The 22,333-nt window shown below is 37.4% G+C and overlaps 1 protein-coding gene across 5 annotated transcripts in view; it reads left to right on the top strand.

Annotated features, from left to right (window-relative positions):
• Prrg1 (proline rich and Gla domain 1) overlaps nucleotides 1-22,333 on the top strand; it is a 126,212-nt gene that overhangs the window by 56,427 nt on the left and 47,452 nt on the right. For 3 of the 5 annotated variants that reach the window (XM_045141022.1, XM_045141021.1, XM_045141019.1), the window contains exon 2: nucleotides 418-468. In XM_045141022.1, the coding sequence (XP_044996957.1) occupies nucleotides 459-468 (10 nt within the window). In that variant the 5' untranslated portion in view covers nucleotides 418-458. The remainder of the gene's footprint in view (nucleotides 1-417; nucleotides 469-22,333) is intronic. The other 2 variants (XM_045141023.1, XM_045141020.1) reach the window with 1 other exon arrangement.

The raw sequence follows: 22,333 nt of genomic DNA on the forward strand, positions 1-22,333 counted from the left end.
AGGGCATTGGATTTGTCACAGAATGATATTGAAGAAAGGCAGAAACAGGCAAGTTAATAACATGCTAGCCTGATTATTAACATTGGGCCTTTGACATTTTTGCCTGTCATAATTTGTTTATATCACTGCCTTTCTAAGAGATAAGCATGTGAACAGTTTGATGAGTTTTATTTGGCAAGGGCAAAACTAATAAGAGATAAAGAAGGTCATGGTAAGTTGATGTGAATCTCATAAAGCTTTCCAGAATACTGTTTTGTCCTTTGAGATTAGGTATCTGTGATACAGAAGCAAGGGAAGCAAGGTTAGAATGCAGTGAAATGAAACATTCACATTGACCACACCAGCTGTAATGGTGTGTATCTGATGTAGTGACTCACCATCTATGAATCTGACTGCTATGTGCTCTACTTTGTACAGGGGATCATCATCCAGGACCTACTGAGGCCACAGAAAAAAAAATGGGTAGGGGTAAGTTTCTCTTTCCTGTTAAGTGATATAGATTCCATAGTAATCCACTGTAGTAACGACATTAAATTTGAGACTCAAAGTATGCTTGTAAATGTGTAAGCTGCATTCCTTCTCTGGGCTATAAAGTTTTTCTTTGAATCAGGTCTGTGGAAAGAAGTCTGACATACCACATGTTGCTGTCTGGGCCTGTGTGTATATATCCTGCAGGATTGGGAAACCAACTTAAATTTGACTTTATATTGTTCTGCCCCAGTCTCAATTTCATGACAACTGTTGGCTCAGTGGTTTCTTCGTTTTGTTGATAGTAACACACACAAAAAAGGTTCCATTATATGCTATCATTTACAGTAGTAAAATGTGAATCTATGAGATTGATTTGTAAATGATTCTAATTTCTCTTAAGATGGGAAATGGTGCAATTACCTTCTCCTTGCTGGGACAAAACACCTGATCAAAAGTTGCTTATGAAACAAAAAGGTTTATTTCAGGTTTACAATTTCAAGGGGAAGTTTCATCCTGGTAGAGGTACCTGGCTTCCTTCATCATAGATCCACAGGAGCAGAAGGAACCCAGCAAGCACTAGCAAGTGCAAGAGGGCTTTGAACACCCAGTGTTCTGGAGACAAGATCCAAAGCCCAGTGTTGCACTTCCTCCAGCAGTGTTCCACAGGCTGGAGATTAAGTAGGAAGCTTGGTTAAAAATACCTGAGGCTGAAGCCGGGCATGGTGGCGCACGCCTTTAATCCCAGCACTCGGGAGGCAGAGGTAGGAGGATCGCCATGAGTTCAAGGCCACCCTGAGATGACAGAGTTAATTCCAGGTCAGCCTGGACCCAGAGTGAGACCCTATCTCAAAAAAACAAAACAAACAAACAAAAAACCTGAAGCTGGATGTGGTGGCACACTCCTTTAATTCCAGCACTCAGGAGGCAGAGTTAGGAAGATCACCTTAAGATCAAGACCACCCTGAGACTACATAGTGAATCCAGGTCAGCTTGGGCTAGGGCAAGACCCTACCTTGAAAAAAAAATAATAATACCTGAGGCTAAGGGGATAAAGGGGATATTTATATTCAAACCACCACAGGACAGGTAGGTATTAAGAACCATTACATGAATTCTATGTGTTTATTTTTGCTTTCTCACAAGGTTATTTATAGCCAGTGGAAAAGAGAGAAATTTTAGGTCATTTCCTTGTTAATATGAGCTCTCTACCACAGTAACTTTACATATAATTCTAATCAGTATAAACCATAAAATAAGAGTGCCATAAAGGACCTTGTGTAAAATTTTTTTTAAATTTTTATTTATTTATTTGAGAGTGACAGACACAGAGAGAAAGACAGATAGAGGGAGAGAGAGAGAATGGGCGCGCCAGGGCTTCCAGCCTCTGCAAACGAACTCCAGACGCGTGCGCCCCCTTGCGCATCTGGCTAACGTGGGACCTGGGGAACTGAGCCTCGAACCGGGGTCCTTAGGCTTCACAGGCAAGCGCTTAACCACTAACCCATGTCTCCAGCCCTGGGCCTTGTGTAAAATTTTATATGGTATAGTATAGTGAGAAAAGTACTAGGCAGAGTCAAAGGTCTGAATTCAAATTCCACATGTACTACCTCAGTCAAATCTTTTAGCCTCCTTAAACTGATTTCTTGATCTCTGAAGTGAAATTAATGCATCCTGAACTTTCAGCCTCAGGTTTCAGTTGACGTAATGTGATAAAACATGTGAGTATTTAGAACTGTAAGTTATAATGAAATAGAGCAGCCATATCAGCTTATTGCTATCGTTATTGAATAAGTATATATATGCTTCTGAAGACAAGGCCAAGGATAGGGTTGTGCATGTAACTAAGTGTTCTTCCTTGTGTGGCTTATTCTACCATCATATCTGTCTTCTTAGTAGTCAGCCAAAAGACGATGGATCACTCATGGAATTTAATCTCTCAAAACCTTCTTGACTCAGCTTTTGTGCCTATTTTCTCTTGGAAACTGATTTGCTTGAGGGATTCTGGCTATTTCCAACCATTCACAAACTATGCCAACTGTCCATGATATTTCAAAAAAAATTTAAATGATTTAAATTTTTAAATATGCTAAACATATTTTTAGGACTAAACATCCCATGCTATGTCATAGTCAGTTGTCAGCAGAAGTTTTCAGAGAATCTCGTGTGACTTTGTCCCCAGTCCCACAATTCTAAAAGCTTCAAACAAGTTTGGTTGGATACCACTAAGCCATATGGAAAAGACAACAGCCCTGAGATATACAGCCCATTTTTATTTTTTCTTCTTTTATTTTCAAACTTGCAAATGGATCATTATGAGTTTATTTTAAAAAGATGCTTTAGCAAGTATTTGTTCAGATATCAGACAATTAAGAGTATTCATGTTAAAGAACAGAGTATAATGATGTAATCACAAAGATTGGCATGTTGAGCTGGAGAGATTGCTTAGTGGTAAGGTACCTGTCTACAAAGCCTAAGGGACCAGGTTTGATTCCCCAGTACCCATGTATGCCAGATGCACAAGGTAGCACATGCATCTGGAGTTCATTTGCAGTGACTAGAGGCCCTGGCATGCCCATTCTTACTCTGTCTGCCTCTTTTTCTGTCCCTCAAATAAATAAATTAAATTAAAAATTAATTTTAAAAAGATGGCTCTGACATTCTTTCCGCCCCCTTTTCCACTTTTTTTAAAAATGTCAAAAGATCATAATTTATTATCTTTTTTGGTTCAAATTCATTTGTGTCACATTTCTTTTTTATTTATTAGTTTTGTATTTAGCAAATACAGGCAGTTTGGTACCATTATTAGGCTCATCCATGGACTACCTCCTCTGCATTGGCCCCTCCTGTGTAAAGGTTAAACACTTCTTATGAATGAATATTTTAAATCTCAACAAAATTGACTTTACCAGAAATATAGTTTCTAAAAGTAAAATCACTGAAATGGTGATGTAATAACTATTTGATTGATAATAATGCATCATTTACTACAGAAAGATAAAATAAAGTAACTTTTCTCATTGAGTACAGTCTGGGTAATAGCACCCAAGTTATTCAAATTAGTGACAATGAGTGTCAATTTTGAGATAATACATCTTCAGAAAAATGTCTTCAAATGTCTGTCGCTATTATACTCTACTATTTTCCACCATATAATTTCTCAATCTTTTTTTTAGGTTGGGTTTCACTTTAGTCCAGGCTGACTTTGAATTCACTATGTAGTCTCAGGTGATCCTCCTACCCCTGCCTCCTGAGTGCTAGGATTAAAGGTGTGCGCCACCATGCCTGGCTATTTCTCAATCATTTTTAAACAAATGTATACAATTATTTTTTCTCATAAGCTTAACTAGTTGTAATCAATGCAAATTTCAGCATATTTTAACATGGGCAGATAGAAAGTGAAATGATATCAGATCTGGTGGTACGTGCTTATGATCCTGGCATTTGAGATACTGTGGCTAGAGGCTCACAAGTGAGGCCATAGTGAGAGTGGACACCCTGTCTTGTGCCCAATCTCAGTGGGAACTCCTTGAGGTTTTTCCCCACTATATAAACCCTATATGCCCATTCTTTCTAGCATTTTGATCATGAAGTGATGTTGTATTTTGTCAAAGACCTTCTCTACATCTCATCAATTGAGATGATCCTGTAGTTCTTACAGTTGTGTTTACTTATGTGGTATATTACATTGACTGATTTCCATATGTTAAACTATCCATGCATCCCTGGGATGAAGCCTGCTTGGTTAAAGTGGATGATGCTTTTGATGTGTTGATGAATTCGGTTTGTAAGAATTTTGTTTTGGATCTTTGCATTTATGTTTATTAGGGATATAGGCATATAGTTTTATTTCCTTGTTGTATCTCTGTCTTGTTTTGGTATTAGGGTGATGCTATCTTCATAAAAGGAGTAAGGAAGGATTCCCTGGTCTCTGATCATGCAAAATAGTTTGAGTAGAATTGTTTTCAGTTCTTCAATGAAGGTTTGATAGAATTTAGCTGAGAAGCCACCCAGTCCTGGACTTTTCTTTTGGGGGAGGTTTTTGATTACCTTTTCAATCTCCATGGATGTGATAGGTTTGTTTAGGATGCTCTGGGTTTAGTTTTGGTAGGTGGTATGTGTCTAGGAATTCATCCATTTCTTCCAGATTATTCAATTGTGTGGTATAGAGGTTTTGGAAGTATGCACTGATGATTCTTCCAATTTCATTGATGACTGTTGTGACCTCTCCTTTTTCATTTCTGATTTTGTTAATTTGAGACTTTGCTGTTTTTTTTGCTTGATCAAATTGGCCAGGGATTTGTCAGTCTTATTTACTTTTTCAAAGAGCCAGTACTTCATTTCATCAGTTTAAAAAAATAATTCTTAATTTCACTTCATTAATTTCTGCTCTAATCTTGATTATCTCTTTCTGTCTGTCTAGAGAATTTAGGGTTGAATTCTTCTTGTTTTTCCAGTGCCTTTAGGTGGACAGTCATGTTATTAACTTGGGATCTCTCTGTCTTTGTAATGCAGGCATTTAGGGCTATGAATTTCCCCCTTAGGACTGCCTTCATTGTGTCCCATAAGTTTTAGTAGGTTGTGTTTTCATTATCATTCATATCTTGGAAGTTTACAATTTCTTTTTTGATTTCTTCCATGACCTATTCATTGTTTAAAAGTGTGCTGTTTAGTCTCCAGGATCTGATGGAGTTCTTGATGTGCCTCTTGTTATTTTCTAGCTTTAAAGCATTGTGATCTGACATGATGCAGGAAGTTACTTCAATTTTCCTGACTTTATGAAGGCATGTTTTATGGCCTAGTATATGGTCAATTTTGGAGAAGGTTCCATGGGCTGCTGAGAAGAATATGTATTTTGTAGGGTTGGGGTGGGAAGTTCTGTATATATCCGTTAGGTCTAGCTGATCTATGATGTTGTTGGGCTCTATTATTTCCCTGTTGATTTTCTGTTTGGATGATCTGTCTATTGATGATAGTGGAGTATCGAAGTCTCTGACTATGAATGTGTTTCTGTTTATTTCTGTTTTATGGTCAAGTAAATTTTGTTTTACAATCTTTGGTGCACCTGTGGTTAGCACATATATATTTATTATTTTTTTATTTATTTATTTGAGAGCGACAGACACAGAGAGAAAGACAGATAGAGGAAGAGAGAGAGAATGGGCGCGCCAGGGCTTCCAGCCTCTGCAAACGAACTCCAGACGCGTGCGCCCCCTGTGCATCTGGCTAACGTGGAACCTGGGGAACCGAGCCTCGAACCAGGGTCCTTAGGCTTCACAGGCAAGTGCTTAACCGCTAAGCCATCTCTCCTGCCCAGCACATATATATTTATGACTGTGATGTTCTCGTGTTGGATCATTCCCTTGAGTAAGTGGCCTTATTTGTCCTTTTTGATTACTTTTGGTCTGAAATCTATTTTATCCGATATTAATATAGCAGCGCCCACTTTTTTTTTATTTCCATGTGTTTGGAATTTCATTTTCCAACATTTCACCCTGAGGAGGTGTCTATCTTTAGTAGTGAGGTGATTTTCTAGAAGATAGCAGATAGAAGTGTTCAGTTTGTCAATCCTCCCTGATAACCTGTGTCTTTTGATGGGTGAGTTAAGACCATTAATATTCATGGTAATTACTGTTTGAATTAATCCCTGCCATGATGAGGTGCTTTATGGAGTTTGGTACTTTCTTGTGTTTTGTACTATGTTGAGTCTTGTCTATTTTGGTTATTGTAATCATGTTCTTGTTGGCTCTTAAAATTGGTTTTTTGAGTGTTCTGTGTCGAGCATTCCCTCAAGTCTTCTCTGTAGGTTTGGCTTTGTATTCATATAATCATAGAATTGGCTTTTTCATGGAAAGTTTTTCTTTCACCATGTATTATGAGGGATACTTTTGCTGGGTAGAGTAGCTTGGGTTTGAAGCAATAGTTCTTTAGGCTTTGAACTGTTCCATTCAAGATTCAAGGCCCTTCTAGCTTTCAGGGTTTCCATTGAGAAATCTGATGTAATTCTAACTACCTTTGTATGTTGTGAGTTGTTTCTCTCTTTCTGCTTTTAACACTGTTGTTTTGTTTTGTTATGAGTTTTAACTATGTCTTTGAGAGTTTCTTCTTTGGTCCTGTCTGGTGCTCTATGGGTTTCTGTATGGGCCTCTCTTTGAGAGATTTGGAAAATTTTCTTCAATAATTTTGTTGAATATGTTCTCTATTCCTCTGTCCTGGATTTCCTCTCTTTCTGGTATACCTATGATCTGGATGTTTGGTTGTTTTCAGTATCCTACATTTCCTTCATATTTTGTTCACTCAAATTTTTTGAACTTAGCAAATTTTTAGCCTCCTGATCAATTTCTTCTGTCTTGTCTTCCATTTAACAGGTTCTGTCTTCCACATGAGTAACTCTGTTGGGGAGAGTTCTAGTGAGTTTTGTTTTTTGTTTTGTTATTTTGCATTGTGTCCATCTCTTTTTTGAGGTATAATTTCAATTAAAGTTCTGATTTTTTTCTTTTTTTTTTTTCTTCTTTCTTTCTTTCTTTCTTTTGGTTTTTCAAGGTAGGGTTTTGCTCTAGCCCAGGCTGACCTGGGATTCATTATGTAGTCTCAGGGTGGCCTCAAACTCACAGAGATCCTCCTACCTCTGCCTTCTAAGTGCTGGGATTAAAGGCGTGCACCACCATACCTGGTGAGTTCTGATTTTCTTGATGCTTCCTGGAATTCATTCTAGCACTTGTTAAAGTCTTCATTAAGCTTAATCAGCCAGTTGTTGAGATCTTCCATTTCTTGACTCACCTTCAATTTATTCATATCTCTTTGGAGGGTTCTAATGTGTTTTTTTTTTTCAATCAAGTTAAGTTACTGTCAAAATCTGAATACTCTAGGAAATGATTCTTTTCAATATCAATTGATATTGAACAGAGATTTTTTTGAATCAGGGTCTCATTGGTTGTTTTGTTTCATTTTGGGAATGAATTTCTGATGATTTTTCTATGATTTCATTGGAGGCTTCCATTGTAAGACTAGGCATCCTTGGCGGAGGTCTCTCAGTATTCTGACTTTAGTTGGTTGGCTTTTTTGTGTTCTTGCCTATCCATTTTAGGAAGACTATTTTATTGAGGAAGAAGCAAGTTTGTGTCCTTTGGCTCATGCACTCTTTGATTCAGGTGAACAAGGATGTTGGTACCCAGTGGCTAGTTAGGATACCAAAGCAATATTCCTGATTTCACAGCTCACAGAGGGACCATGCCTCCCCAAGGAGGGCACAATGGGACCTACCCGGTCCACCAGGAGAATGGGAGGAGGCAGGGAACAGGGATCTGGCCTATTCACTGTGTGTAGCACCTGCCCACACAGAATCTGGCCCAGGGAATCTAGACCAGGAACTTGGAAGAGCCAGGAAACAGGGGTTTAGCCTACTCACTCCATGCTTCTGTCCCCACCTTCTGTCCGCACAGACAGACACAGGGAACACAGACCAGGGAACTGAGAGCAGCCATTAAACAGGGGTCTGGCCTACTAATTCCATACTGTCCTACCTGCCAGCACACAAACTGGCACAGGGAATCAGGGAGCTGGATGGAGCCAGGAAACAGGGGTCTGGCCTACTCATTCCACACTGCCATGCCAGCTACCACACAGACTTGCACAGGGAACCCAGACTAGGTAGCTAGGAGGACCAGGAAACAGGGATCTAATCACTCTATACCACCACACTCGCAAGCATACTGTCCATGCAGGGTACCCAGACCATGGAGGTGGGAGGAGCCTGAGGTCTGACTTAATCATTCCCCACTGCTACACCCTCTAATTACCTTTTTTTTTAAATCGTAGAACTACTTTTAATTTTTTAAAATATTTATTTCCTTGAGAGAGAGAGAGAGAAAGAGAGTAAGACTATATATGGGCATACCAGGGCCTCTTGCCACTGAAAATGAACTGCAGATGCAAGTGCCATTTTGTACATCTGGCTTTATGTTGGTACTGGGGAATTGAACCCGGACTAGTGGGTATGCAAGCAAACACCTTTAACAATTGAGCCATCTCCTCAGCCCACTGTCCTATTGAATGAGTTTCAACTTACGTCGTAGAGCATATAATACATGCTTATAAAGAATTAAAGTTGGTAACCTCCATGGACACATGAGTACTATCATGCAATAACTTTTGAATGACAAATACACCAGCTATGTTATTTCCACATGTAATTGTGAAATAAAATTTGCAAATATTATTTTGCTAGCATCCTAAGTAAAGACTGAATATAATCAACACAGCATCTTTGTGGTTCATTTAATTTATTTTTTTTAGTAAATGTAACGTCTTTTCACATTGCGAGACTTTGTTTTCCTAGGGAAAGTTATTTCCATCCATCTGATAAGAAGCACCTGTTTAACATCTATGTCAGCAGAAAGAAATAAGCTTTAAAGCAACATGTGCAGATACAATTGAATCATTATAACCATGCTGGCTTATAAGGAAGAAAAGTAGAGCAGGAATATGTATGTTCTGTTAACAAATTTAGGGTCTTTCTCCCATACCATCACTCTCTTATCCTATACTTTCACTTGTCTCAGTACAAGGTTGGTGAAGATAATGAATGGATATTACCACTCCTGAACTTCAATAACACATTTGAAGCAAGTAAACACCTTTAACCTATGAGCAATCTCTCCACCTCTAACAATAGTTTTCAAAAGGCAATTCTCATGTGACAGTCAGAAAGCCTAAATAAGCAAATAACTTTACATCTACCCACTTTTGTATGATAAAGTCACAGCTAAACAAGCACTGGAGACTTTTTCAGAAAAGAAATGCAGCTTTCTGGTTAGTATATGGATACCAAGGCCTCTTACCACTGTATGTAATCTCCTGATGCATGCACCACTTTGTGCATCTGGCTTTATGTGGGTACTGGGGAATCTAACCAGGACTGGTGGGCTTTGCAAGCAAGCACCTTTAACCACTGAGCCACCTTCCTATCCCACTGCACTCTTGAATGAGCTTCAAATTATAGAACATATAGTACATATTTATAAAGAATTATATTTGATGACAATCTCCTTGGTTAAATCTAGATTACAGATTTAGTTTCAGTGCAACAATATTTGTACAACATAATTATTTGAGAACAGATTTTGTATTTATGGATTGATAATGTCTTGCCTTTTTTTTTTTTTTTTTTTGGTGTTTTGAGGTAGAGTCTCATTCTAGCCTCGGCTGACTTAGAACTCTCTGTAGTCCCAAGCTGGACTCAAACTCACGGTGAACTTCCTTCTTATGCCTCCCAAGGGGTGTGCCACCATGCCCAGTTAATGTCTTGCCTTTTAATATGCTTTAAAAAATGACTGGAGATAGAGCTCTGTATTAGAGAGTTTGCCTAGCATGCATAAGGTCCTGAGTTCCATCTGGTCATATCAAAACCAAAACAAGATGCCTTTATAAAAATGATTGTATTTTACCTGTAGGGGTTACAGAACTGTAGCTCAATTGTAGGCACTTGAATAGTATGTCCTGATTTAAATGCCATGCAAATAGTTAATTTACTGCCTCTATAATCATTGTCTTGAACAATATATGGTCCTTCATTGGTTATTCACATTTAGGTTAATTAGCTTTCACTACTTGTTCCTATCAAGGTATTGATCTCTAATTCAATTTAACCCATTCCTGTTCCACTTTTCATTTTCCAGTTCAGTATGGCTTTCAAAACTGATAGCCTAGTTAGGGGACCTGAACAGAATAAACTGACCCATGATTTCTCTAAGGGTGTTGGCACTCTGCTATATGTAAAGCATACCATGAACTCTAGCACATACCCTTGATAATCTCTCATTCCTTTTTATTATTAAGAACATGATTTGTATGAATGAATCATGTGTTAGTACCATCTTTTCCCTTCTCACTGCCCCCATTCCACAGTGGGTACTCCTTAGGTGGGTTGTTGGTATTACCCATGGTGTTGTGGATTATGCATTTTAGGAGCAGCAGTTAGTTATTGTGGGGAGACAATGGTCTGGGTATGACATCCCAACCTGTGATTCTTATAGTCTCTCCACCCCTGCTTCTGTAAAATTCCTTGAGCCTTGGTGGGAGTGTTTTAAGTCTACTTCAACGATGAGCTCTTAGGAGCCTCTGAATCTCTGCTTTGGTATGTGTAGAGTATCTTCAGCTTCTGTCTCCTTCTCACTGGCCACTGATTATCAGGCTCACCATGAAAGCAGCACTCTTGCTCACCTCCCCAATTCATCTGTGGTTTCACTTAGTCCTTGGCTGAACTACAAGGGGTGGTTTATCTCCTCAGGTCTGGCTAACTTCTGAAAAAGACAAACAGATTCTCCAACAGAAAGGAAAGTCAGCATGGGTTAAATTGGGTAAGCATTATTAATTTAGGGATAATTTGATGTATGTAACCCCTCTTTTAGCCAAAGACTACTGAGACTCGACATGGGAGAACATAATCTTTGTCTCCATAGGATTCTGATCTGGTTCCCAACTACAGATATGGATTCTGTTCCATTGAGCAGATCTCTTAGCCAACCCAAGCCATAGATTACCCACCAAGGTTGTGTGTCACCATTGCACTAGTGTGTACTTGTCAGTCTGGTTGCTTCTGAGTAGACTAGACCCTGGCTTGCTCACACTGGTGTTCACCACTTTCCCCCAGTAGCTCATGTAGTGATTTCCAACATTTGACAGGCTGTCTGGGGACTGGTTCTCTTCTGGATTTAAGCCAGGTCTCTCCATGTTCTGTGTCAGCAGCAATAGGGTCTTAGCTTTTACCTCAGGCAGGTAATCAAGTGGTTTGACAGAAGCCTGTCCTGTTTTGGGGACCTCATAGGACCCTGTTATCAACAGTTCAATGTGGGTAGGGCTGATTTCTGGTACTGGGAGTTCCAAGTCAGAACCAATTTTTTTTTTTTTAAAGTTAGGCTTCATTCCACCCTCTCCAGAGACCTTCTTTTCAGGTTCTCTCCCTATACTTCTGTTGAAGGTTATATCTTTTAGTATACCTTCAAGGAGAATGGTTTCTATGGTACTAATTCACTTTGCGTTTATTCCCCAAGCCTTCCCTTATCCTTCCCCTAAGCCCTTCCATCCCTATTGTCTGGGTCTCAAGTATTCATTATGCCAGCAACTCAAGCTGAACCAGGTTAGGAGCCACAAATGAGTGAGAACATGTGGTATTTGGGTTTCTGTAATTGTTTGTGTTCACTGAGTATAATCTATTTTAATTCCATCCATTATCCTACAGATTTCATTGTATCACTTTTTTTTCTTACTGATGAGTAGAAATCCACTGTGTATGTGTACCACAACTTCATTATCTATTTGTCCAATCATGAGTATCCGGGTTGTTTCCAGATCTTAGCTATTATGTATTGAGAATCTATAAACATGGTTGAGCAAATATGTCTGTAGTGAAGCATGGAGCATTTATGATAAATGCCCAGTAAGGGAATAACTGGGCCTGGTGGTAGTTCTATATTCATCTTTTTCAGGAAACTCCATTTTGATTTCCATTGTGGTTGTACAAGTTTGCATTCCACCAACAATGAATGAGGAGTTTCTCTTTCCCTACATCCTTGCTAACATTTTTTGTTGATTTTTTTTTTTTTAATGATTGCCATCCTTACTGGAGTAATGTAGAATTTCATTGTTGTTTTAATTTGCATTTCCCTGATGGTTAGGGATGTTGAACATTTTCTTAAGTGTGTGTTTTCCATTTGTATTACTTCCTCTGAGAGCTCCATATGCAGTTTTCTACCCCATGTTTTGAGTGGATTGTTTTTTTTTTTTTATTGTTTCATTTTCTGTGTTGTTTGTAGACACTAGATATTAGCCCTTTGTCAGTGATAGAACTGGTGAAGATTTTCTCATATTCTTTGGGTAGTTTGCTTATCTGTGCAAATGCTTTTAAGCTTCATGAGATCCCATTGCATGAGAGATTATTTAATTTCCTGGGCTACTGGGTTATTGTTCAGGAAGTCCTTCCCCAGTCCTCTATTTTGGAGAGCTCCTCCTATTTTTTCTTCTAGTAGTTGAAGTTTCAGGTCTTATATTGAGGTCTTCAATCTATTTGGAGTTGATTTTTCTATATGTTGAGATGAATGGGTCTAGTTTCATTTTTCTACATATGCTTATCCAATTTGTCCAGCATCATTTGTTGAAGATTCTGTCTTTACTCCACTGTACATTGTTGGCACTTTTTAAACGATCAAGTAGCAGTCATTACTTGACCTAAAGGCCAGATCTTCAATTTTATTCCATTGGTTTATATATATATATATATATTTTGCCAGTATATTTGTTTTTGTTTCTATGGCTTTGGAGTATAGCTTTAGTTCAGGTATGGTGATGCCTCCAGAGATGTTTCTGTTACTGAGGTCTGCTGCTATTCCATATGAATTTTAAAAGAATTTTCTATATCATTGTGCAGAATGGTACTAGAATTTTTATTGGTATTGCATTAAATTTGTATATTGGTATTGGTAGAACTGCCTTTTTCACCTTTAGATGTTTTGAGGTAGAGACATTTTGGTCACATATGTATAGGATGATGTCATCTGTAAATAGGGCCCATTTGACTTCTTCCTTTCCAATTTCTATCCATTTTGTTTCTTTCTCCTGTCTTATTGCTTGAGTTAGGACTTCTAGTTCTATTGTGAAGAGCATTGTTGAAAGTTTGTACCTCTGTTTTGTCCCCAATCTCAATGGGAACTCTTTAATCATTAAGTATTACTTGGGCTTCAGGTTCTCTATATATAGCTTCTATTATGTTGAGATATAAACTTTCCATGCCTATTCTCTCCAGTGTTTTGATCATGAACTGATGTTGTATTTTGTCAAAGGCCTTTTCTGCGTCTATTGAAATGATCATGTGGTTCTCATGATTAAGTTTATTTATGTGGTATATTACATTGATTGATTTCCATATGTTCTACCATCCCTGCATCCCTGGGATGAATCCTGCCTGATCAAAGTGAATAATGCTTTTGATGTGTTATTGAATTGGGTTTGTGAGGATGTGTTATTGAATTGGGTTTGTGAGGATTTTGGTCAAGATTTCTGCATCTAAGTTTAGCAGGGATATAGGCTTATAGTCTTCTTGTTCTATCTCTGTCTGGTTTTGGTATTAGGGTGATTCATAAAAGGAGTTCGGGAGCATGTCTTGTTCTCTAATTGTATGAAACAGTTTGAGAAAATTTGGCTTCAGTTTTTTAATGCAAGTTTGATAGATTGCAGCCAAGATGCTTGGGCTGACTTTTCTTGGACTGACTTTTCTTTTGGAGATATTTTTGATTACCTTTTCAATCTCAATAGATGTGATAGGTTTGTTTATGAGATTAATCTGCTCTGAATTTAGTTATGGTAGGTGCTCTGCATTGGCAACTTCATCCATTTTTTTCCAGGTTATTTAATTTTGTGATATAGAGGTTTTAGAAGTATGTTGTGATGATTCTTCCAATTTCATTGATGTCCGTTGTGACCATTCCATTTTCATTTCTGATTTTGTTAATTTGAGAGCTCTGTTTGTCCATTTGGTCAAATTGGCCAAGGGTTGTTTGTCAATGTTGTTTAATTTTTTCAAAGAACTAGCTCTTTCTTTCATCAATTTTATTATTTTCTTGGTTTCCAAGTCATTAATTTCTGCTCTGATCTTGAAGATTTCCTTCCATCTAGAGCTCTTAGGGTTGGATCCTTCTTGTTTTTCCAATGCCTTTAGGTGGATGGTAAGGGTAATAATTTGGGATCTCTTTGTCTTTGTTATGAAGGCATTTGGCAGTATGAATTTTCCCCTTATGACTGCCTTCATTGTGTCCCTCATTTCTAGGTTCATGCAATTTGGTTCATTTGAGTGACATACAATAATGAGTAACTACTACTTTTAATGTTCACAATGATTATGCAAATTGTCATACAGCCATCTGGATCATCACCCTAAGATTCAACAGAATATAATGTAACTAATATATTTTGTGGTACTTATTTTCCTCATGGTTCTAAGTCTTATCAGGACCATGATAACATATCTGACAAATTATAGTAACTTTGGATTTAAAAAAGAATATTAATCTTCTTACACATATAAATTCCCACTCTATCCAAGCTTGTTGTGCCAAATGGATTTGTAGAAAAACGATAGAGTTTTGGTCAGAGGTTCCCATATTTTCTCAGTTCATTTTAACTTTGTCACCCTTATTTTTTTATAACAGTTACAAGCTAAAATAAATACCTGACAATTCCATTTATTAAATACTTAGCTGCAAAAAAATGAGTATTTATGTCCTGAGAATATAGTTATTTGAAAAAATATGCTATTCAGAAATTTAAAAAAGCAATACATTAATCACTACCTTGCATAAACATGTGATAAAGTTAATAGGAGGTGTGTGCCTGTAGGACTATGTACAGCTTTTCAAATCTTGGCATCAGATTGGATACTGCAGCACTTTTTCCTTTTCCACAATGATTTTTCATAAGGTACCTTTTATTCTCTTTGTTTAAATCAGCAGAAATTACAACTTTGCATGGATAAATATAAAATAATGATAAAATTATGAAGTACTTCTACTTGAAGTATACATGGTGTCGGAATGATGACAAATATTACTTGTTGTTTTTCTTCAAAAAAGTCACTGAACTCCTTTAAAATAATTGTGTGTGTGTGTGCGTATGTTTGTGTGCATATATATATCTATATTTACACATACATACATACTGTGGATTTTCTTCAGATCACATAAATCTTTCTCCTTTTACTAAAAAATGGAAAGTCTGTTGCACAAACTCAAAGGTTGTTAGGGAGCTTTACTGCACACTTAGGGAACCCAAGTGCTACTTCGTTGAAAAAAATACAAGGCATCTGGCTGGCCCTCTTCCCAGAACAGGGTTGTTTACCTACTCTATAGTATCATAAGTATGAAAGGAAATCAGATCCTTCTTATGTAACAACAACAAAATATGTGCACAAAGGGTAATGTGAATTGAAGTGTTCTGTAACATTCAAGTGGTAGCTTCTTTCTACTGAAATGGAAAAGAACAGTTAGGCCCCACCTCCTAGAAATTTTGATATGAATGTATTTTATATAGCATATAAATACATTTCACAGCTATGTATTAAATTTGTAATACTACTTCATAATTATAGGTATGGTATATAGCCTATAAATTTCTTTTCATTCAGTCTTCCTCTCTCCCAATATTCCTTTTCACTTATTTTGCACTTACTGAATCTTATTCTGTATCAATATCATCTGTAGGTGGTAAAAAGGAGGTTAGAACAAATATTAATAGTGCATTGGTTCTGCACTCAAGAAATTTATTTTCTTGTGGGGAAACTGAGTTATATCAAAAATTATAGTACTTTAATTTTTCCAATCAAATTATATGTAAACACTTAGAATCCATAGTAGACCTTGAGTTGGAGGGAGCAGGGAATATATCAGATGAAAAATAAGGGAGGCCTAAAGAGCCAATTTGTGGAATTATAAGGTTGGCTTTGAGAAAAAAAGTGAATGGTGTGTGAAATAGCCAAAGAAAAGATTATATCCTAATCATATCTTTCATGTTTGCCCTTTCTGTTCCTTTTGCAACCACTCTACTGCATGATTTCATTATCTTTTAAAATTTTTTTTTGTTTATTTATTTGAGAGTGACAGACAGAGAGAGAAAGAGGGAGAGAGAGAGAGAGAGAATGAATGGGTGCACCAGGGCTTCCAGCCACTACAGATGAACTCCAGACACATGCGCCCCCTTGTACATCTGGCTAAAGTGGGTCCAGGGGAATCGAGCCTCGAACCAGGGTCCTTAGACTTCACAGGCAAGCACTTAACCGCTAAGCCATCTCTCCAGCCTGCATTATCTTTTTTTTTTTTCACCAGGTTTAAATTAAGTAGCATTTTCTTGGTTTTTAGTCCTCTGATTCCCTCTCATCATATAGTAACATCTAGTATGTAACTACATAGTAGGCTAGTACTGATCTAAGCTGCCAAATAGTTCAAATGTTTTAACCTAAATTAAGTGCCTCCATGAAATGACAAATAGCCACTGTGCCAGCTTCATTTCTAAGCTGTCTGACCCCACTACATTCATGTTTCTTGGTTTGATAAATTCCAAATGCCCACTGTTTCATTTTCCTAGGATATCTTTTCTTACAATCTTACTATACCTCAATACTGTCACTCCTTAAAAAGCCAGCTCAAATGCATTCCAGGAATCCTCCTTCCTCCTCCACACATAACCCACATTCAAGTCTGTCTTCAGATCTCAAATAGAAGCCATCATTTTCTGTTTTGCAATAGAGTTCTCTGTAGTTTTTTTTTTTCTATTCTTTGTTACTATTTGCTCTAACGAACAAAGGCAGATTTAAACTACTACCCATCTTAATCACTTGTCAAGTTCTCATTTTACATAATTTTATTCAGTAACTCTGCCCTAAGGAAAAAGTAAATTGCTCACTTAAAAAAATTTAATCATTGCAGCTGGGGAAATGGCTTAGTGATTAAGGCATTTGCCTGTGAAGCCTAAAGACCCTGGTTCAGGTCCCCAGGAACCATGTAAGCCAAATGCACAAGGGGTCACATGTGTCTGGACTTCTTTGCAGTGGCTTGAGGCCCTGGTGTGCCCATTCTCTCTTTTTCTCTGCATCTTCCTCTCTCTCAAATAAATAAAGAAATAAAAATATTTAAAAAATGTAATCAATCATGGAAACTAAACAATACACTACTAAATGATGAATGGGTCAATGAAGATATCAAAAAGGAAATCAAAAAAATTATAGAGTCAAATGATAATGAGAACACAACATACCAAAATCTCTGGGACACAATGAAGGCAGTTCTAAGAGGTAAATTTATAGCCTTAAGTGCCTATATTAAGAAATTAGAAAGGTCGCAAGTAAACGACCTAATGCTTCACCTTAAAGCCTTGGAAAAAGAAGAACAAGGCAAACCAAAAATTAGTAGACGGGAAGAAACAATAAAGATTAGGGCAGAAATTAACGAAATAGAAACAAAAAGAACAATCCAAAGAATTAATGAAACAAAGAGTTGGTTCTTTGAAAGGATAAACAAGATTGATAAACCCTTAGCAAATCTGACCAAAAGAAAGAGAGAAGAGACACAAATTAATAAAATCAGAGATGAACAAGGTAACATCACAACAGATTCCAGAGAAATTCAAAAAATCATAGGGACATACTATAAAAGCATATACTCCACAAAGTATGAAAATCTGAAAGAAATGGATGATTTCCTTGATCTATATGACCTACCTAAATTAAATCAAAATGAGATTAATCACTTAAATAGACCTATAACAAACATGGAGATCCGAACAGTTATCAATAATCTCCCAACTAAAAAAAGCCCAGGCCCAGATGGATTCACGGCTGAATTTTACCAGACTTTTAAGGAAGAGCTAACACCATTGCTTCTTAAGCCTTTCCAGGAAATAGAAAAAGAAGGAATTCTACCAAACTCCTTCTATGAGGCCAGCATCACCCTGATACCAAAACCAGGCAAAGATAGAACAAAAAAAGAAAATTACAGACCAATCTCCCTCATGAACATAGACGCAAAAATTCTCAACAAAACCGGGCGATGGCTTAGAGGTCAGAGCCTTTGACTGTGACCTTGTAATGTCGAAGGATGCCGGTTCGAATCTCCAGGACGTAGGCAAGCCTGAGACACTAGGGGGCACTCGTGTGCTTTTGGGCTGGAGAGATGGCTTAGCGGTTAAGCGCTTGCCTGTGAAGCCTAAGGACCCTGGTTCAAGGCTTGGTTCCCCAGGACCCACGTTAGCCAGATGCACAAGGGGGCGCACGTGTCTGGAGTTCGTTTGCAGTGGCTGGAAGCCCTGGAGCGCCCATTCTCTCTCTCTCTCTCCATCTGTCTTTCTCTCTATGTCTGTTGCTCTCAAATAAATAAATAAAAAATGAACAAAAAAATTTTTTAAAACAAATTCTCAACAAAATATTGGCAAACAGAATACAAGAGTATATCAAAAAGATCATTCACCCTGACCAAATAGGCTTTATCCCAGAGATGCAGGGATGGTTCAACATACGCAAATCTATAAATGTAATATATTACATAAACGGGTTGAAGGACAAAAATCACTTGATCATCTCATTAGATACAGAGAAAGCATTTGACAAAAATCCATCATACCTTCATGATAAAAGACCTACAGAGACTGGGAATATAAGGAACATATCTCAATATAATAAAGGCTATTTATGACAAGCCGACAGCCAATATATTACTAAATGGGGAAAAACTGGAAGCTTTTCCACTAAAATCAGGAACAAGACAAGGGTGTCCACTGTCGCCACTTTTATTTAATATAGTTTTGGAAGTCTTAGCCATAGCAATAAGGCAAGAGACATACATAAAAGGGATACAAATTGGAAAGGAAAAGATCAAGTTATCATTATTTGCAGATGACTTGATTCTATACATAAAGGACCCTAAAGACTCTACTAGCAAGCTGTTAGAGCTGATCAAAACCTACAGCCATGTAGCAGGATACAAAATAAATACACAGAAATCAGTAGCCTTCATATATGCTAACAACAAATACACAGAGGATGAAATCAGAGAATCACTCCCATTCACAATTGCATCAAAAAAAAATAAAGTACCTTGGAATAAACCTAACAAAGGAAGTAAAGAATCTCTACAATGAGAACTTTAAAACACTCAAGCGAGAAATTGCAGAAGACACTAGAAAGTGGAGAAACATCCCTTGTTCCTGGCTTGGAAGAATCAATATTGTGAAAATGGCAATCTTACCTAAAGCAATCTACACATTTAATGCAATCCCTATCAAAATTCCAAAGGCTTTCTTCATGGAAATAGAAAAAACAATCCAAAAATTCATTTGGAATCACAAAAAAACCTCGAATATCTAAAATAATACTGAGCAAAAAAAAAGAGGCTGGTGGTATCACCATACCTGATTTTAACCTATACTACAGAGACATAGTAACAAAAACAGCATGGTACTGGCACAAAAACAGACATGTAGATCAGTGGAACAGAATAGAGGACCCAGATGTAAGCCCAAGTAGCGATAGCCACCTGATATTCAATAAAATGCCAAAAATACTCATTGGAGAAAAGACAGCCTCTTCAGCAAATGGTGTTGGGAAAACTGGATATATATCTGCAGAAGGATGAACATAGATTCTTCTCTCTCTCCATGCACAAGAATTAAGTCCAAATGGATTAAAGACCTTAACATCAGACCTGAAACTCTGAAACTGCTAGAGGAAAAAGTAGGGGAAACCCTTCAACATATTAGTCTTGGCAAAGACTTTCTGAATACAACCCCAATTGCTCAGGCAATAAAACCACAGATTAATCACTGGGACCCCATGAAATTACAAAAATTTTGCACTGCAAAGGACACAGTGAAAAAAGCAAAGAGGCTACCTACAGAATGGGAAAAAATCTTCACCAGCTATATATCTGATAGAGGATTAATATCTAGGATATACAAAGAACTCAAAAAGTTAAATAATAAGAAATCAAACAAGCCAATCAAAAAATGGGCTATGGAGGTAAACAGAGAGTTCTCAAAGGAATCAATATGAATGGCATATAAGCATCTAAAATAATGTTCTACGTCACTAGTCATCAGGGAAATGCAGATTAAAACTACATTGAGATTTCATCTCACTCCTGTCAGATTGGCCGCCATCATGAAAACAAATGATCATAAATGTTGGCAGGGATGTAGAAAAAAAGGAACCTTTCTACACTATTAATGGGAATGCAATCTGGTCCAGCCATTGTGGAAAACAGTGTGGAGGTTCCTAAAACAGCTAAAGGTTGATCTACCATGTGACCCAGCTATAGCACTCCTAGGCATATATCCAAAGGACTCATCTCATTTTTTTAGAAGTATGTGCTCAACCATGTTTATTGCTGCTCAATCTATAATAGCTGGGAAATGGAACCAGCCTAGATGTCCCTCAACAGATGAGTGGATAATGAAGATGTGGCACATTTATACAATGGAGTTCTGCTCAGTGGTAAAGAAAAATGAAGTTATGAAATTTGCAGAAAAATGGATGGACCTGGAAAGTATTATGTTAAGTGAGGTAACCCAGGTCCAGAAAGCCAAGCACCACATGTTCTCTCTCATATGTGGATCCTAGCTACAGATGATTGGGCTTCTGCGTGAGAAGGAAAATACATAGTAGCAGAGGCCAATAAGGTAAAAAGGAGACATAAAGGGTAGAGAAAGGAAGGGAAGAGGATACTTAATAGGTTGATATTGTATATATGTTATTACAATGATTGTAATGGGGAGGTAATATGATGGAGAATGGAATTTCAAATGGGAAAGTATGGGGGTGGGGAGGGAGGGAATTACCATGGGATATATTTTATAATCATGGAAAATGTTAATAAAAATTTAAAAAAAGAAGCTTAATAACCTGAAAATATATATATATATATATATATATATATATATATATATATATATATATATATATATATATAATGTAATCATTGGGCTGAGGAGAAGCCTTAGCAATTAAAAATGCTGGCTTACAAAGCCTTTTGTGCTGGGTTCAATTCCCCAATACCCATGTAAAGCCAGATGCACAAAGTGGCACATGAGTCTGGAGTTGGTTTGTAGAGACAAAAGGCCCTGTGCCCCCTGCCCTCCCAGTCTCTCTCTCCTCACAAATAAATAAATAAGAATAATATAAACATTAAATAGTGGTTCATTCAGTGAAATCAGGCCCAAGGTACAAAAACAAATTAGGTAATTGGAATAGAGATATTTCCAGCTGCTCCTGTTAATTTTCACATTTAAACATTTTATTTCACTTAGCTTAAAATTATTTGATGTTTATACATTTAAAATGACATTTTTATTAACTTATAATACATGGAATATAAAACAATATTGCGTAAGTGGAATGAAGTGATGGCTTAGTAGTTAAGGTGCCATCTTGCATAGCCAAAGAACGGAGGTTCAATTCCCCAGGACCCATATAAGCCAGATGCACAAGGTGGCACATATATCTTGAGTTCATTTGCAGTGGCTGGAGGCTCTGACATGCCTATTCTCTCTCCGTCTCTTTCTCTCTGTCTCCATCCTTCCCTCTTTTTCTCTCTCAAATAAATGAATAAAAAATAAAATATTTTTCTTTTTTTTTCTTTTTTTTCCTTTTTCTTTTTTTTTATTAACATTTTCCATGATTATAAAATATATCCCATGGTAATTCCCTCCCTCCCCACCCCCACACTTTCCCGTTTGAAATTCCATTCTCCATCATATTACCTCCCCATTACAATCATTGTAAATACATATATACAATATCAACCTATTAAGTATCCTCCTCCCTTCCTTTCTCCACCCTTTATGTCTCCTTTTCAACTTACTGGCCTCTGCTACTAAGTATTTTCATTCTCACGCAAAAGCCCAGTCATCTGTAGCGAGGATCCACATATGAGAGAGAACATGTGGTGCTTGGCTTTCTGGGCCTGGGTTACCTGACTTAGTATAATACTTTCCAGGTCCATCCATTTTTCTGCAAATTTCATAACTTCATTTTTCTTTACCGCTGAGTAGAACTCCATTGTATAAATGTGCCACATCTTCATTATCCACTCATCTGTTGAGGGACATCTAGGCTGGTTCCATTTCCCAGCTATTATAAATTGAGCAGCAATAAACATGATTGAGCATGTACTTCTAAGGAAATGAGATGAGTCCTTTGGATATATGCCTAAGAGCGCTATAGCTGGGTCATATGGTAGATCAATCTCTAGCTGCTTTAGGAACCTCCACACTGTTTTCCACAATGGCTGGACCAGATTGCATTCTACCAGCAGTGCAGAAGGGTTCCTTTTTT

Source organism: Jaculus jaculus, chromosome X (assembly GCF_020740685.1).
Source record: "Jaculus jaculus isolate mJacJac1 chromosome X, mJacJac1.mat.Y.cur, whole genome shotgun sequence".
Taxonomy (NCBI): Eukaryota; Metazoa; Chordata; class Mammalia; order Rodentia; family Dipodidae; genus Jaculus; species Jaculus jaculus.